At 40.0% G+C, this 18,807-nt stretch overlaps 1 protein-coding gene across 1 annotated transcript in view; it reads left to right on the plus strand.

The window, feature by feature from the left end:
* The window catches only part of LOC134820505 (arf-GAP with coiled-coil, ANK repeat and PH domain-containing protein 2-like), a 28,400-nt gene extending 9,891 nt beyond the window's left edge, over positions 1 to 18,509 (plus strand). Inside the window, exons 4-14 of the mRNA XM_063830923.1 lie at positions 7,325 to 7,486; positions 11,205 to 11,325; positions 12,514 to 12,707; positions 14,973 to 15,126; positions 15,610 to 15,748; positions 16,142 to 16,239; positions 16,491 to 16,616; positions 16,783 to 16,855; positions 17,065 to 17,145; positions 17,486 to 17,615; positions 17,821 to 18,509. Of these exons, the coding sequence (XP_063686993.1) occupies positions 7,325 to 7,486; positions 11,205 to 11,325; positions 12,514 to 12,707; positions 14,973 to 15,126; positions 15,610 to 15,748; positions 16,142 to 16,224 (853 nt within the window). The 3' untranslated portion in view covers positions 16,225 to 16,239; positions 16,491 to 16,616; positions 16,783 to 16,855; ... (1 more) ...; positions 17,486 to 17,615; positions 17,821 to 18,509. The remainder of the gene's footprint in view (positions 1 to 7,324; positions 7,487 to 11,204; positions 11,326 to 12,513; positions 12,708 to 14,972; positions 15,127 to 15,609; positions 15,749 to 16,141; positions 16,240 to 16,490; positions 16,617 to 16,782; positions 16,856 to 17,064; positions 17,146 to 17,485; positions 17,616 to 17,820) is intronic.
* Positions 18,510 to 18,807: the final 298 nt, after the last annotated feature.

The raw sequence follows: 18,807 nt of genomic DNA on the forward strand, positions 1-18,807 counted from the left end.
AAGTAAAGGAGCATCTGATCTGCAGCAAACCCCAAATAAACCCCTCACTCCCCAGGAAACTAGAGTTACGGAAGCAACAATACCACACTGCAGTAAAGGAGCATCTGGTCTGCAGTAAACCCCAAATAAAACCCCCCACTCCCCAGGAAACTAGAGTTACGGAAGCAACAATACCACACTGCAGTAAAGGAGCATCTGGTCCGTAGCAAACCCCAAATAAAACCCCTCACTCCCCAGGAAACTAGAGTTACGGAAGCAACAATACCACACTGCAGTAAAGGAGCATCTGATCTGCAACAAACCCCAAATAAAACCCCTCACTCCCCAGGAAACTAGAGTTACGGAAGCAACAATACCACACTGCAGTAAAGAGCATCTGATCTGCAGCAAACCCCAAATAAAACCCCTCACTCCCCAGGAAACTAGAGTTACGGAAGCAACAATACCACACTGCAGTAAAGGAGCATCTGATCTGCAGCAAACCCCAAATAAAACCCCTCACTCCCCAGGAAACTAGAGTTACGGAAGCAACAATACCACACTGCAGTAAAGCAGCATCTGATCTGCAGCAAACCCCAAATAAAACCCCTCACTCCCCAGGAAACTAGAGTTACGGAAGCAACAATACCACACTGCAGTAAAGGAGCATCTGGTCTGCAGCAAACCCCAAATAAAACCCCTCACTCCCCAGGAAACTAGAGTTACGGAAGCAACAATACCACACTGCAGTAAAGGAGCATCTGGTCTGCAGCAAACCCCAAATAAAACCCCTCACTCACTCCCCAGGAAACTAGAGTTACGGAAGCAACAATACCACACTGCAGTAAAGGAGCATCTGGTCTACAGCAAACCCCAAATAAAACCCCTCTCTCCCCAGGAAACTAGAGTTACGGAAGCAACAATACCACACTGCAGTAAAGCAGCATCTGATCTGCAGCAAACCCCAAATAAAACCCCTCACTCCCCAGGAAACTAGAGTTACGGAAGCAACAATACCAAACTGCAGTTAAGGAGCATCTGGTCTGCAGCAAACCCCAAATAAAACCCCTCACTCCCCAGGAAACTAGAGTTACGGAAGCAACAATACCACACTGCAGTAAAGGAGCATATGATCTGCAGCAAACCCCAAATAAACCCCCCACTCCCCAGGAAACTAGAGTTACGGAAGCAACAATACCACACTGCAGTAAAGGAGCATCTGATCTGCAGCAAACCCCAAATAAAACCCCTCACTCCCCAGGAAACTAGAGTTACGGAAGCAACAATACCACACTGCAGTAAAGGAGCATCTCATCTGCAGCAAACCCCAAATAAAACCCCTCACTCCCCAGGAAACTAGAGTTACGGAAGCAACAATACCACACTGCAGTAAAGGAGCATCTGGTCTGCAGCAAACCCCAAATAAAACCCCTCACTCCCCAGGAAACTAGAGTTACGGAAGCAACAATACCACACTGCAGTAAAGGAGCATATGATCTGCAGCAAACCCCAAATAAAACCCCTCACTCCCCAGGAAACTAGAGTTACGGAAGCAACAATACCACACTGCAGTAAAGGAGCATCTCATCTGTAGCAAACCCCAAATAAAACCCCTCACTCCCCAGGAAACTAGAGTTACGGAAGCAACAATACCACACTGCAGTAAAGGAGCATCTGGTCTGTAGCAAACCCCAAATAAAACCCCTCACTCCCCAGGAAACTAGAGTTACGGAAGCAACAATACCACACTGCAGTAAAGGAGCATCTGATCTGCAGCAAACCCCAAATAAAACCCCTCACTCCCCAGGAAACTAGAGTTACGGAAGCAACAATACCACACTGCAGTAAAGGAGCATCTGATCTGCAGCAAACCCCAAATAAAACCCCTCACTCCCCAGGAAACTAGAGTTACGGAAGCAACAATACCACACTGCAGTAAAGGAGCATTTCATCTGCAGCAAACCCCAAATAAAACCCCTCACTCCCCAGGAAACTAGAGTTACGGAAGCAACAATACCACACTGCAGTAAAGGAGCATCTGATCTGCAGCAAACCCCAAATAAAACCCCTCACTCCCCAGGAAACTATAGTTAAGGAAGCAACAATACCACACTGCAGTAAAGGAGCATCTGATCTGCAGCAAACCCCAAATAAACCCCTCACTCCCCAGGAAACTAGAGTTACGGAAGCAACAATACCACACTGCAGTAAAGCAGCATCTGATCTGCAGCAAACCCCAAATAAAACCCCTCACTCCCCAGGAAACTAGAGTTACGGAAGCAACAATACCACACTGCAGTAAAGGAGCATCTGATCGGCAACAAACCCCAAATAAAACCCCTCACTCCCCAGGAAACTAGAGTTACGGAAGCAACAATACCACACTGCAGTAAAGGAGCATCTGATCTGCAACAAACCCCAAATAAAACCCCTCACTCCCCAGGAAACTAGAGTTACGGAAGCAACAATACCACACTGCAGTAAAGGAGCATCTCACCTGCAGCATACCCCAAATAAAACCCCTCACTCCCCAGGAAACTAGAGTTACGGAAGCAACAATACCACACTGCAGTGAAGGAGCAGCTGATCTGCAACAAACCCCAAATAAAACCCCTCACTCCCCAGGAAACTAGAGTTACGGAAGCAACAATACCACACTGCAGTAAAGGAGCATCTGCTCTGCAGCAAACCCCAAATAAAACCCCTCACTCCCCAGGAAACTAGAGTTACGGAAGCAACAATACCACACTGCAGTGAAGGAGCAGCTGATCTGCAACAAACCCCAAATAAAACCCCTCACTCCCCAGGAAACTAGAGTTACGGAAGCAACAATACCACACTGCAGTGAAGGAGCATCTGCTCTGCAGCAAACCCCAAATAAAACCCCTCACTCCCCAGGAAACTAGAGTTACGGAAGCAACAATACCACACTGCAGTGAAGGAGCAGCTGATCTGCAACAAACCCCAAATAAAACCCCTCACTCCCCAGGAAACTAGAGTTACGGAAGCAACAATACCACACTGCAGTGAAGGAGCAGCTGATCTGCAACAAACCCCAAATAAAACCCCTCACTCCCCAGGAAACTAGAGTTACGGAAGCAACAATACCACACTGCAGTAAAGGAGCATCTCATCTGCAGCAAACCCCAAATAAAACCCCTCACTCCCCAGGAAACTAGAGTTACGGAAGCAACAATACCACACTGCAGTGAAGGAGCATCTGATCTGCAGCAAACCCCAAATAAAACCCCTCACTCCCCAGGAAACTAGAGTTACGGAAGCAACAATACCACACTGCAGTAAAGGAGCATCTGATCTGCAGCAAGCCCCAAATAAAACCCCTCACTCCCCAGGAAACTAGAGTTACGGAAGCAACAATACCACACTGCAGTAAAGGAGCATCTGATCTGCAGCAAACCCCAAATAAAACCCCTCACTCCCCAGGAAACTAGAGTTACGGAAGCAACAATACCTCACTGCAGTAAAGGAGCATCTGATCTGCAGCAAACCCCAAATAAAACCCCTCACTCCCCAGGAAACTAGAGTTACGGAAGCAACAATACCACACTGCAGTAAAGGAGCATCTGATCTGCAGCAAACCCCAAATAAAACCCCTCACTCCCCAGGAAACTAGAGTTACGGAAGCAACAATACCACACTGCAGTAAAGGAGCATCTGGTCTGCAGCAAACCCCAAATAAAACCCCTCACTCCCCAGGAAACTAGAGTTACGGAAGCAACAATACCACACTGCAGTAAAGGAGCATCTGGTCTGCAGCAAACCCCAAATAAAACCCCTCACTCCCCAGGAAACTAGAGTTACGGAAGCAACAATACCACACTGCAGTAAAGAAGCATCTGATCTGCAGCAAACCCCAAATAAAACCCCTCACTCCCCAGGAAACTAGAGTTACGGAAGCAACAATACCACACTGCAGTAAAGGAGCATCTGGTCTGCAGCAAACCCCAAATAAAACCCCTCACTCCCCAGGAAACTAGAGTTACGGAAGCAACAATACCACACTGCAGTAAAGGAGCATCTGGTCTGCAGCAAACCCCAAATAAAACCCCTCACTCCCCAGGAAACTAGAGTTACGGAAGCAACAATACCACACTGCAGTAAAGGAGCATCTGATCTACAGCAAACCCCAAATAAAACCCCTCACTCCCCAGGAAACTAGAGTTACGGAAGCAACAATACCACACTGCAGTAAAGGAGCATCTGATCTACAGCAAACCCCAAATAAAACCCCTCACTCCCCAGGAAACTAGAGTTACGGAAGCAACAATACCACACTGCAGTAAAGGAGCATCTGGTCTGCAGCAAACCCCAAATAAAACCCCTCACTCCCCAGGAAACTAGAGTTACGGAAGCAACAATACCACACTGCAGTAAAGGAGCATCTGGTCTGCAGCAAACCCCAAATAAAACCCCTCACTCCCCAGGAAACTAGAGTTACGGAAGCAACAATACCACACTGCAGTAAAGGAGCATCTGATCTGCAGCAAACCCCAAATAAAACCCCTCACTCCCCAGGAAACTAGAGTTACGGAAGCAACAATACCACACTGCAGTAAAGGAGCATCTCATCTGCAGCAAACCCCAAATATAACCCCTCACTCCCCAGGAAACTCGAGTTACGGAAGCAACAATACCACACTGCAGTAAAGGAGCATCTGATCTGCAGCAAACCCCAAATAAAACCCCTCACTCCCCAGGAAACTAGAGTTACGGAAGCAACAATACCACACTGCAGTAAAGGAGCATCTCATCTGCAGCAAACCCCAAATAAAACCCCTCACTCCCCAGGAAACTAGAGTTACGGAAGCAACAATACCACACTGCAGTAAAGGAGCATCTCATCTGCAGCAAACCCCAAATAAAACCCCTCACTCCCCAGGAAACTAGAGTTACGGAAGCAACAATACCACACTGCAGTAAAGGAGCATCTCATCTGCAGCAAACCCCAAATAAAACCCCTCACTCCCCAGGAAACTAGAGTTACGGAAGCAACAATACCACACTGCAGTAAAGGAGCATCTCATCTGCAGCAAACCCCAAATAAAACCCCTCACTCCCCAGGAAACTAGAGTTACGGAAGCAACAATACCACACTGCAGTAAGGGAGCATCTCATCTGCAGCAAACCCCAAATAAAACCCCTCACTCCCCAGGAAACTAGAGTTACGGAAGCAACAATACCACACTGCAGTAAAGGAGCATCTGATCTGCAGCAAACCCCAAATATAACCCCTCACTCCCCAGGAAACTAGAGTTACGGAAGCAACAATACCACACTGCAGTAAGGGAGCATCTCATCTGCAGCAAACCCCAAATATAACCCCTCACTCCCCAGGAAACTAGAGTTACGGAAGCAACAATACCACACTGCAGTAAAGGAGCATCTCGTCTGCATCAAACCCCAAATAAAACCCCTCACTCCCCAGGAAACTAGAGTTACGGAAGCAACAATACCACACTGCAGTAAAGGAGCATCTCGTCTGCAGCAAACCCCAAATAAAACCCCTCACTCCCCAGGAAACTAGAGTTACGGAAGCAACAATACCACACTGCAGTAAAGGAGCATCTGATCTGCAGCAAACCCCAAATAAAACCCCTCACTCCCCAGGAAACTAGAGTTACGGAAGCAACAATACCACACTGCAGTAAAGGAGCATCTCGTCTGCATCAAACCCCAAATAAAACCCCTTACTCCCCAGGAAACTAGAGTTACGGAAGCAACAATACCACACTGCAGTAAAGGAGCATCTCATCTGCAGCAAACCCCAAATAAAACCCCTCACTCCCCAGGAAACTAGAGTTACGGAAGCAACAATACCACACTGCAGTAAAGGAGCATCTGATCTGCAGCAAACCCCAAATAAAACCCCTCACTCCCCAGGAAACTAGAGTTACGGAAGCAACAATACCACACTGCAGTAAAGGAGCATCTGATCTGTAGCAAACCTCAAATAAAACCCCTCACTCCCCAGGAAACTAGAGTTACGGAAGCAACAATACCACACTGCAGTAAAGGAGCATCTCGTCTGCAGCAAACCCCAAATAAAACCCCTCACTCCCCAGGAAACTAGAGTTACGGAAGCAACAATACCACACTGCAGTAAAGGAGCATCTGATCTGCAGCAAACCCCAAATAAAACCCCTCACTCCCCAGGAAACTAGAGTTACGGAAGCAACAATACCACACTGCAGTAAAGGAGCATCTCGTCTGCATCAAACCCCAAATAAAACCCCTTACTCCCCAGGAAACTAGAGTTACGGAAGCAACAATACCACACTGCAGTAAAGGAGCATCTGATCTGCAGCAAACCCCAAATAAAACCCCTCACTCCCCAGGAAACTAGAGTTACGGAAGCAACAATACCACACTGCAGTAAAGGAGCATCTGGTCTGCAGCAAACCCCAAATAAAACCCCTCACTCCCCAGGAAACTAGAGTTACGGAAGCAACAATACCACACTGCAGTAAAGGAGCATCTGATCTGTAGCAAACCTCAAATAAAACCCCTCACTCCCCAGGAAACTAGAGTTACGGAAGCAACAATACCACACTGCAGTAAAGGAGCATCTGATCTGCAGCAAACACAAATAAAACCCCTCACTCCCCAGGAAACTAGAGTTACGGAAGCAACAATACCACACTGCAGTAAAGGAGCATCTGATCTGCAGCAAACCCCAAATAAAACCCCTCACTCCCCAGGAAACTAGAGTTACGGAAGCAACAATACCACACTGCAGTAAAGGAGCATCTGATCTGCAGCAAACACCAAATAAAACCCCTCACACCCCAGGAAACTAGAGTTACGGAAGCAACAATACCACACTGCAGTAAAGGAGCATCTGATCTGCAGCAAACCCCAAATAAAACCCCTCACTCCCCAGGAAACTAGAGTTACGGAAGCAACAATACCACACTGCAGTAAAGGAGCATCTGATCTGCAGCAAACCCCAAATAAAACCCCTCACTCCCCAGGAAACTAGAGTTACGGAAGCAACAATACCACACTGCAGTAACGGAGCATCTCATCTGCAGCAAACCCCAAATAAAACCCTCACTCCCCAGGAAACTAGAGTTACGGAAGCAACAATACCACACTGCAGTAAAGGAGCATCTGATCTGCAGCAAACCCCAAATAAAACCCCTCTCTCCCCAGGAAACTAGAGTTACCGAAGCAACAATACCACACTGCAGTAAAGGAGCATCTGCAGCAAACCCCAAATAAAACCCCTCACTCCCCAGGAAACTAGAGTTACGGAAGCAACAATACCACACTGCAGTAAAGGAGCATCTGCAGCAAACCCCAAATAAAACCCCGCACTCCCCAGGAAACTAGAGTTACGGAAGCAACAATACCACACTGCAGTAAAGGAGCATCTCATTTGCAGCACGGAGTATGCGGAGTGTAAGAAGGAGGAAGTTACGCGCCTGCACGCTTCTTCTACCACGCTCTTTAACGCTAACTACAACATGACCCGCCTCGCTGCCAGGTTAGTGAATAGTGACGGGTTTTTGTGTGTACAAAATGAACCGCAATTTATCCGAACTTAGTTAATGTTCCTAACCTCAATCATGCAGTGGATGGCAAAACACTACTGAATAGTGGATATGATTCTAATGGAAAAGACAGTGCAAGTGATGGTAACTTTAAATAGTAAAATGACCGCTGTGTAGGTTTTAAAAGTTGTAATGTTAGTAGTCATACCCTGTGAATAAATTTGTAACAAAGGTTATTCTACAGGAATGTAGTCCCAGGAACCACAAATTCCTGTAGAGAAACCTTTGTTACGAATTTATTCACAGATGGTCCTGTGAATTTCTATTCTCGCCCTAACTAGAAGTCATACTGAGTAAATACCGAGAGATTTGGAGCAAGTTGATTTAGAATTTCCCGCTAAAACGGAATCCTAGTAAATTGTGTGCATGTTAGAGACGTGTTGTCACTGTTAAGTCAGCGGAACTTCATCATAGCTTAACCACTGCATACCAAATGTAGAGTTAATAATGAAGGGAATGCTAGCTAGATGAAGTGAAGAGAGAAACTAGACACACAAATAGAAGCAACAAATTATTGCAATGTCAGAGTAATGTTTACTACACAAAATATTAGATATTTAACGAACTTCTGTCGCAATGGTTACGTAAAACTGTACGATACCGTTAGTATTGCTACTGTGTATACTGTAATTCCGGATAAGAACAAAAGTTTAGATTCGTCAATCGTCATCAAACATGGAATTGGTCAGAACTAAACATTTAAATACTTGTGAGTAAGTAAAACTAAACACGTGACAGTGCTTCTGGTTTTTTATTGCTTATATAATATTGTTTGTTTGATACTCTAGTAGGAGGAGCCAGGTTACCATGGATACTGGAAGTTGATTGGTTAATCAGTGTCACGTGCCCCACAAAATGATTCATCCTGGCATTATGCCAGGCTGGCATATCCACGCTTAAAAGATCGTTTATTTGGTAATCAAATCCTATTGCTGATGGAGGTACCTACTAAAATACAGACAAAGGGTATTCGCCGACATAATTCTCAAGGTAGAGTAATTTTTGCGGATAATGTCAGAACTCAGAACCACACCTGTTTCCTAGACCTCAAATTAGCTCAGATATTCTGACACAATCTGACACAAACAAGTCAAACTAGCAACAACTGATTGAGCACTCCTCGTGCCTTTGTTCAACTTAATAATGCATGGCTAATGGCTATCCAACCAAATTGTGATCAGATTAAGTGTGCTGATGTGAAGAGACAGGAAGACAGTGTGAAGCAATAAGGCTACTGTTTGTTTGTTCTGTGTCAATTAAAATGCTTATGACTACGTCTTTTATTCGTGGAAACGTAAGGCGTTTATAATTTTTAAATAAAGCGATATTCATTAAAATCCACCCGACTGAAAGAGTGAATGGGTAGATGATGTAATCTTTGAGTAAAGACTAAGGGAAAGAAATAAATAAAAAGAACAATATATTATATGCATTCAATTAAATCAAGTGATGCGATTGGCGGAGCACAATACACAGAAAGAAACAAAAGAAACTCAGGTGTCAGGGTTTAGTTAGTGCCTGCACAGTGCACACAGCTACAGCACAATTCAACTTGATTCACATCTCGTGATCAGGTGACGCTCTTTTGATCACGTGTCTTGATCAGTTGATCTCATCTGATTTGTACAGTGGTATTGAACACGTGACCTTACTTTGTATCACGTGATGTGAAACAAAGTCACGTGATGTGAAAACAGGTGGCTTTCTTGCCCTCGTACATGGTATTCTGCAAGTTTGTATTTAATTATGTTCTGTAATTTGTGGTATTAGTATTACACTACTCGCCATGCTCCGATTGATGATAGATGAGTAACAGTTATCATAATATCATTATGTGGTATTAATCAGTCTTACTTGAGTAGATCTGGATACTGACGGGGAGGTGAACCTATTTGACACGTGACAGCAATTAATAATCAACTCCTGGCATTGTCCAGTCAGTGCAGAACAAGTTCACCTTCTCGGCGAGAATATTGGTGCAATATTCAAATCTATTAACTTATTTCGTCTTACTATTGTTATCTAAGTATATCCCTGATATTCGAAAACGGAATTATTCGAGAACACTAAAACTTGTCGAAATAGCCCAACATTTGACTCTCAATGCCACGAAAATACAACATCCAGAACTATGGTTCATGGCACACACTCGGCGAAATACAAAAACATCACCTCCTATAAATTATCATGTATATTAGGACAAGCGTAGTGTCATAACAAAGAACAATCTAACCATGGGTGTGAGGAGACTGACAGGTTCATTGTTAATCTAACGACGATAATAACCACATAATGACCACATAATTATGCATGTTAGATGCTTGGTTGATTATGGGGGTTAGTAATAGTGGGAAGGCAGTCATGGTACAAGTGGCGTAGGTTTGTTTTGATAATACAAAGATTTAACTGTCAGATGGTTTCAACTTTCATCGTGGTCAACAAAATATCACGTGTTAAAACAAACTTATACTTCAAAGTTTTAATAAGCCGAGAAAACCTTATTTTACTCTACAGTAGTTTTATTTCAAACTGAACAACTTGAAAATGGACCTGTGCAGTGTTCTCAAGTATGCTGTAGAGAGTACTGAACACAATAGTATACACAGGTGTGAGTAACCAGCACTAATACATCGCAAATATTTAGTGAGATTGTTAGTTTGTACTCGTTCCGGCCTCTTCCAGGAATAGTAACAACAATTATAGATCTTTTGTTTTGGCGGGAAAACTAGTTTAAAAGTAAATAAACTGAAGTTCAGGATCAAATAAGACGGTTAAAAGTGTTATCTTAAGTTAACAAGTTAACTTAACAAGTGTTGACTTAATCTTAATTAATTAATTAACTTAACTCAATCTTAATTAATTAACATAAAACATTTAAGAACATTAAAGATTAAAACAAAATGTTTTATGGTTATTGTGAACGTGTTTTCTAAGAGCAAGATTGAAAATTATTCTGTTTATGTGTCATAATAATATGTAGATATGAGAACTCTATCTTACTAAGGACACATTTTATTCGAATGCGTGAGAAAAGGCGGGAAATGGCGGGAATAAGGCTGTAGATTAAAGATATCACAGACACAAATTGAAATTTCTTGCTTTTGACTGATCCATTCAACTGTCGTTTATTCCTTTAATCAACCCCTAATAATCTCAGGTATATGTTCAATTGATCGCTTATTATGTCAGGTATATGTTTAATTGATCACTAATTCTCTAATTATGTCAGGTATATGTTTAATTGATCGCTAATTATGTCAGGTATATGTTTAATTGATCGCTAATTATCTCAGGTATATGTTTAATTGATCGCTAATTATCTCAGGTATATGTTTAATTGATCGCTAATTATCTCAGGTATATGTTTAATTGATCACTAATTATCTCAGGTATATGTTTAATTGATCGCTAATTATCTCAGGTATATATTGTTTAATTGATCGCTAATTATCTCAGGAATATGTTTAATTGATCGCTAATTACCTCAGGTATATATTGTTTAATTGATCGCTAATTATCTCAGGTAAATGTTTAATTGATCGCTAATTATCTCAGGTATATATTTAATTGATCGCTAATTATCTCAGGTATATATTTAATTGATCGCTAATTATCTCAGGTATATGTTTAATTGATCACTAATTATCTCAGGTACGTGTTACAACTGAAGACGTTCTCCTCAAAGCGTGACATATTCTTAACAAGCCAACTATCAGAGCTCCTCACAACATACCTTACACATCACCAACTGGGATCTAACATTGCTCTCGAGGTTTTTATATTGTAACACCCTAGTAACACCCTAGTAACATCCTAGTAACACCCTAATTACTCACAACATACCTTACACATCACCAACTGGGATCTTACATTGCTCTAGAGGTTTTTATATTGTAACACCCTAGTAACACCCTAGTAACACCCAAGTAACACCCTAGTAACACCTTAGTAACACCCTAGTAACACCCTAGTAACACCCTAGTAACACCTTAGTAACACCCTAGTAAAACCAGGTAGTAACACCCTAGTAACACCCTAGTAACACCCTAGTAACACCCTAGTAACACCCTAATTACTCACAACATACCTTACACATCACCAACTGGGATCTAACATTGCTCTAGAGGTTTTTATATTGTAACACCCTAGTAACACCTTAGTAACACCCTAGTTACACCTTAGTAACACCCTAGTAACACCCTAGTAACACCTTAGTAAAACCCTAGTAAAACCAGGTAGTAACACCCTAGTAACACCCTAGTAACACCCTAGTAACACCCTAGTAACACCCTAATTACTCACAACATACCTTACACATCACCAACTGGGATCTAACATTGCTCTAGAGGTTTTTATATTGTAACACCCTAGTAACACCCTAGTAACACCCTAGTAACACCCTAGTAACACCCTAGTAACACCCTAATTACTCACAACATACCTTACACATCACCAACTAGGATCTAACATTGCTCTCGAGGTTTTTATATTGTAACACCCTAGTAACACCCTAGTAACACCCTAGTAACACCCTAGTAACACCCTAATTACTCACAACATACCTTACACATCACCAACTGGGATCTAACATTGCTCTCGAGGTTTTTATATTGTAACACCCTAGTAACACCCTAGTTACACCCTAGTAACACCCTAATAACACCCTAGTAACACCCTAACATTGCTCTCGAGGTTTTTAAACTAAAATTGTTCTTAATCTTTTTGTTAATTCATAATTCTGATTTGGATTTAGTGGATCTAGTGTTTATAATTGTAGTACTAGTTAATCTGAGTTTTTAGTCAACATGACATGATTTGAATAAAGCCAGTGCTTCGAAACCATCCCTTGTACAACAGGTGGAAAGCCAGCGGGATACCTTTACCGAGACGCTGGTAACTAACTAACTAAATAACTAACTAACTAACTAAATAACTAACTAAATAACTAAATACCTAACAGGTGGAGAGCCAGCGAGATACCTTTACCGAGACGCTGGTAGAAACAAAGAAAGGTCTGGAAGCAACTACAGGCGAGCTGAAGGAGGAGCTGCGCGTAGTAGTTACACGTGCTGAACGCGCCCAGACTATGAAACTTCTTAACCTTCAACTGTACGACCTGCACATGAACGAGGAAGCTACCAAAACAGCTGCCAAGTAAGGAATAAGCATTCGTGAGATTTTGTTTACAGAAACTTTTAACTAATTAAGTTTGGCAATTTGAATGCACGTGGATGTGATTATTTCTATGTCTGAAATTTGAATTGAACGAAACAAAATTTGGAGTAGTAATGGTTAATTTCACGACTACGAATAATAACATGTATTGAGGCAACGTAACCTCAACTGTTATCTTAGTATAGATAGTGTTTACAGTACACTACAATGTTGATGTGCTCAAGAGGTATCCTAAAAAGATTATTGATCTTTTGGCAGGGCCCCTTAGTCAGGGTCTTACTGACTTTATATAGGAGAATAACAATGAATTGCAAATGGATGAAAATGTAGTTACTATAATATAGTTACTATAATAAATCAAACTTTTGCCACGAAACCAACTCAAACCGAACAATGTTCATGTTAGATTATCTGCATAATATTATAAAATAGTGAACTAAAAACCGTCAGAAACTTAAATAGATGGTTCTTAATGTGCCGAGGTGATAACTGCTAACGAAATACTTAACATGCAATACTTATAGTTCAGAGAAACAGGTGCAATTTTAAAATATTTAGTACCCTGGTTTGCAGTGCCCGCTAATTTAGATTCAAACTTGAAACTGGATACGGTAAGTACCAACCAATATTTCAAACTAAATAGAGATTGAAAATTAGTGCCCTGACTCTGGCAATTTGGACACTGCTAATGGAATACAACAACAATGACTGTTCGAACTACCAGGGTACTAACGGTCTCAAACAGACCAACCGGTGTCATCCGAATTATTAAATTTGACTATAAAGTTTGGCAATTTGAATGCACGTGGATGTGATTATTTCTATGTTTGAAATTTGAATTGAACGAAACAAAATAAATCATCCGAATTATTAAATATGACTTAGGAATCAGTACTAGGAAATTGTCGGCGAGTGTATGCTTCACTTATGTGTGTTACAAAGTGGGACTCCTCGTAGAGAAGGTTGCGGAAACTAGCTCATGCAGCAAAGGTTAGGTATACGTTTGATTAATGGTTAATGACGGCTCAAGTAAATCGCTAAGCATTGTTTAAATTTCGTTGGCTACCAAAGTAAGATTTGGGTTAAGCACTGTACAATGTGCATATACCACGGTGACTCCAAGTTGGTGGGATTGCTAGCGGAGTATATTCAGATACCATTATGATTGGTGCCACAAGTCTGCGACTTCATTGGGGAATTATGAGATTATAAATCTTCTATTATCATAAAAGTAACATCCAATTCATGATTATTCATAGCTAGATTACAATCAAAAGCAAAATGACTATTCACAGCAGGATGATTATTCACGAACTCTACCCGGCCCTCAAGAGCTGAATGTATATTCATTACTACTGTGCTACTAATTAATGACACATTAACTAATTAATGACACATTAACTAATTAATGACACATTAACTAATTAATGACACATTAACTAATTAATGACACATTAACTAATTAATGACACATTAACTAATTAATGACACATTAACTAATTAATGACACATTAACTAATTAATGACACATTAACTAATTGATGACACATTAACTAATTAATGACACATTAACTAATTGATGACACATTAACTAATTAATGACACATTAACTAATTGATGACACATTAACTAATTAATGACACATTAACTAATTAATGACACATTAACTAATTAATGACACATTAACTAATTAATGACACATTAACTAATTGATGACACATTAACTAATTAATGACACATTAACTAATTGATGACACATTAACTAATTAATGACACATTAACTAATTGATGACACATTAACTAATTAATGACACATTAACTAATTAATGACACATTTACTAATTAATGACACATTAACTAATTGATGACACATTAACTAATTGATGACACATTAACTAATTGATGACACATTAACTAATTAATGACACATTAACTAATTAATGACACATTAACTAATTAATGACACATTAACTAATTAATGACACATTAACTAATTAATGACACATTAACTAATTAATGACACATTAACTAATTAATGACACATTAACTAATTAATGACACATTAACTAATTAATGACACATTAACTAATTAATGACACATTAACTAATTAATGACACATTAACTAATTAATGACACATTAACCAATTAATGACACATTAACCAATTAATGACACATTAACCAATTAATGACACATTAACCAATTAATGACACATTAACTAATTAATGCCCCCTTAACCTCCAGACTAAACGAGTACACTAACATAGAGGAGATAGCTCCCAGCAGTCCCCCAGACCAGATACACGGTTATTTGTGGGTCGGGGAGAAAAGTGCCGTATTTGGACATTCCTGGTACCGGTCCTGGTGCCGTGTTAAAGACGGCATGCTGGTGTTGCAGGTTTGAAGCGCTGTTTTGTGCTGTGTGTTTTGTGTGTAAAGTCGGGTGATTTTTATGTGGGAATAGTTGTTAAATGCTGGTTTAGTTTGAATTATTATTCGTTTCATGGTTAATTCATACATATGCTGCCGAATGTGTATTCAGTTCCTTAAGCTCGGTCGAAGGTGAAATTTAGATTTAAACGTCTGGTTCAATGTCGATTGCACGACCAACTATTAGCAAATCATATGACGTTAAAACAAAATGAAGATAAGACATGTAATTACTTTAAGAGCAAGGAAACTTTTGTCTAAGAGTAAGATGAATGAACTGCTGCAATCGTCAAGGACAAAGTGTCCTTATTTATCTTTTACTGCCCATTTGTACACCACAATTCTTTTATCAATAAGTCCCGACCCTACACCTGATTCAAATCTACATTTTTACTGTCGAAACTACTGTTTCTCGAATCTTTAGTGTTTAGTATTATCTTTTTATCTTCAGAATGCGGACAAGGGCGAACAGAGAATAAACCTAAAGCTGTGTCAAGTGAAATCAGACGCGTACAATATTAACCGTGCATTTTGTTTCACCCTGTTCTCACCTGTGAGGCCCCTGGTATTGCAAGCTCAATCTTCACAAGGTACGCTGTTATTACTCCTTTACTCACCGCTCACGTATATGTACAGTAATCAGTATACGTCAATAAACAGCGGCTATAATTCTATTGGGCACTAATCCGGCACGCAAATTTTAGGACGTTTTTCTGGAACGCGCGAAAACAATTTCGCTTGATAGCACAGCGATAAATTGCTTGCTGTATGCGCGCGTATAAGTACGTGCGCTGCGTGAGGTTTAATTATTCTTGCAGTAATCGACATTAAATCGATTGTGGAATATTTGAAACCATGCACGCGGCACTATTAAGATTGAAGAATTGCCATACCCACTGAAAGTGAATAACTCGAAACCTACAAAAGATCAGCTCTGAAAGTAGTAATCTTAGTTCTTACTTAACCTATTCACCAATCACCAGATAGGGAAACCTGGATAATGATAATGCACAAAGCTATCGCTAATGCTATTTCAAAAGCAAGACACCCAGTTCTCTATAGCTGATGATTCTAATAATACGTGAGTATCTTGGTTAAGTTTTCAAAAGTTATCAGTAGCCCGTTTCATCTTTTAAAATTGGGAGTCCATCTCAATTCTTGGTTTATGTTAATTTTGATGTTCACTGATTGGATACCTCATAACTGTGGTTTTATGATCGTTTTGATACCCTACTCCGCAAGCAATCCCACCAAATTGGAGAATAGTCCATATGAACAAGAAACTTGACTCTACATTGATTATTTTACGTTATCCCAATATATCATTACCAGAAAATCGAAAACATCCTCTCGGAAGAAAGACAATATAATACCCTTGACTATCTTACGAGAATTGCAGGAAATACCGGGCAATCTTACCTGTGCTGATTGTGCCAAGAAGAAGCCTACTTGGGCCAGGTGAGATTTCTTGGAATTCGATCCATTTTAAGTCATCGTAAAGTTATTTTGGTTCTGCAATCTGTCCTTTTCCGCGAATTTACCTTCACTTTGTTTCCACTCTTATCTTTTCTCGTGTGATTTTGTTAAGTACGAAACACTTGCTTTTAAAAGTTCCCTTTTTCAGCCTGAATCTTGGTGTGCTGATTTGTATTGAGTGCTCGGGGATTCACCGCGGTCTGGGTGTACAGTTATCACAGGTATTGAGCAACTAGCAAGCAATGTTTACTGTTTTTTTGTTCTTTACTTTTGTTCTTTACATTTATTCTTTACTTAGTCTTTGAGGAAAACTAGGCCGACATCAAGGCATCTTTTAACCCACTTGATGGAAAATGTTTGATTTGAATCATTAATTCTCAAAGATTTTAAGATGGACGTTGTCTTCTTATTTGTAAAATAAACAATGTAGGTCAGGTCGCTGACTCTAGATGCGCTGAGTGAGGATCAGATAGAACTACTGAGAAGTGTGGGAAATGCTGCTGCTAATGCTGTAAGTTATCACAGTTACACTACTAGTTACCATAGTTACACTACTAGTTACCATAGTTACACTACTAGTTACCATAGTTACACTACTAATGCTGTAAGTCGTTTACTCCTCTTAGTATTTGGAATATTCTTTCTTTTCTGTTTTAGTTTTGTCCTGAGTATCTCCTTGCAGAATTATATTTCAATATTAGGTCCAATCCTTTTTTCAGACTTAATTTGTTTACTTTTTTATTGAGACTGAGTTAACTTTAAATTAATGAGCGTTGAGTTTTACGACAAACAAAAGCTTTGTAATTTGGTAGACGGGATAGTATAGGAAGGCTCAATTACTTTCTTTTTAGATTTACGAGGCGGAATTAGATGCGGAAAAGAATCTAACAAATCATGTTGAGAGAAAAGATTTTATTTGCAGGAAATATTCTGATCTTACATTCACTTCTTCTAAATACCACGACATTGTTCTAGAGTCAAGTAAGTAACGGTTTTTTTTGTAATACTCAAAAAATACAGAGGATTTTTAAAACCAGCTTTTCTTAAACTAGATTCAATTCGGTAGTTTCTTGGTGGTAAAGGTTTACCTAATGATTGATTCAACTTTGTCCCAGAAGCCCTATAGACTATAGCCCTATACTATAGACTACTATCATACACTGTTACCAATAATTTAACTTTGTAGGAAAGACGGGGTCTCAAAAAACTCTTGCAGCTGTCCAAACAATGGACAAAAGAGATTCTCTTTCTCCAACAAAAAGAGATTCTCTTTCTCCAACAAAAGTAGATTCTCCAACGATGGCGAATCAGAACATGAATATCCCTCCTACGGTTGACAATAACCTTCCGTCTTAATCACGTTTTAAAATAGAGTTTTAAAATCTGACGTGATGTTTTGCGACAGATTTTTGCAGGATTGCAACTCACTTGTCATCATGTGACAGTGATTCCACTTGTGTTGCGACCCTGCACCCTGTACGTGTATAATATTAGAATAAACTGAGGTACGTAATGTTTTGTGTCGTGATTTTATTTAGCTCTCCAGAAGGAACGAGTAAATACAATATTTTAAATAAAGAGTAAAAATGTTATTTTAAATAACATCAATATTTTGACTCCTTCATTTCATTTAAATTTGATGTTTTATGATCGTTGGTTTCATCTTACAGCACATTTCACATTTGCCCATTTTTCGCTATTTAAGATGAGTTTGGCAGCAAAATAAGTAAAGATATCGTATATAGAATTTAAAATAAAGTCATATAACATTATGTGTATATATAAAAAGATGATTTGTGATTTATGACGTTTATGAATTATGAATTTCGGGAAATTAATGTTGTACTGTTGATCGGTTTGATTTTGTGAGCTCAACCTTTTGTTTGTATTTCATGACGTGTTCTAATCATGAATTCGAATTCAATCAAGCCTGTCGCATAGAACTTAGTTTGATTGAGAAAAGTGTTGATACGATGCTCACCAATCACTATCGTTTGCTTAACCCATATTCTTCCACGGTACTTTTAAAAGTACGGTTTATAAACAGTGACCTAACTTGTCTCGTGACAAATATTTTTTGATACAGTTTTTTGCATTAGGTTAGAAAAGGTCTGCTGATGATTTTAACACCCTGACCATATGGTTTAAAAAAGCAAGAAATTTATAGGATGTT

This window comes from Bolinopsis microptera, chromosome 9 (genome assembly GCF_026151205.1).
Source record: "Bolinopsis microptera isolate Bmic1 chromosome 9, MBARI_Bmic_1.0, whole genome shotgun sequence".
NCBI lineage: Eukaryota > Metazoa > Ctenophora > Tentaculata > Lobata > Bolinopsidae > Bolinopsis > Bolinopsis microptera.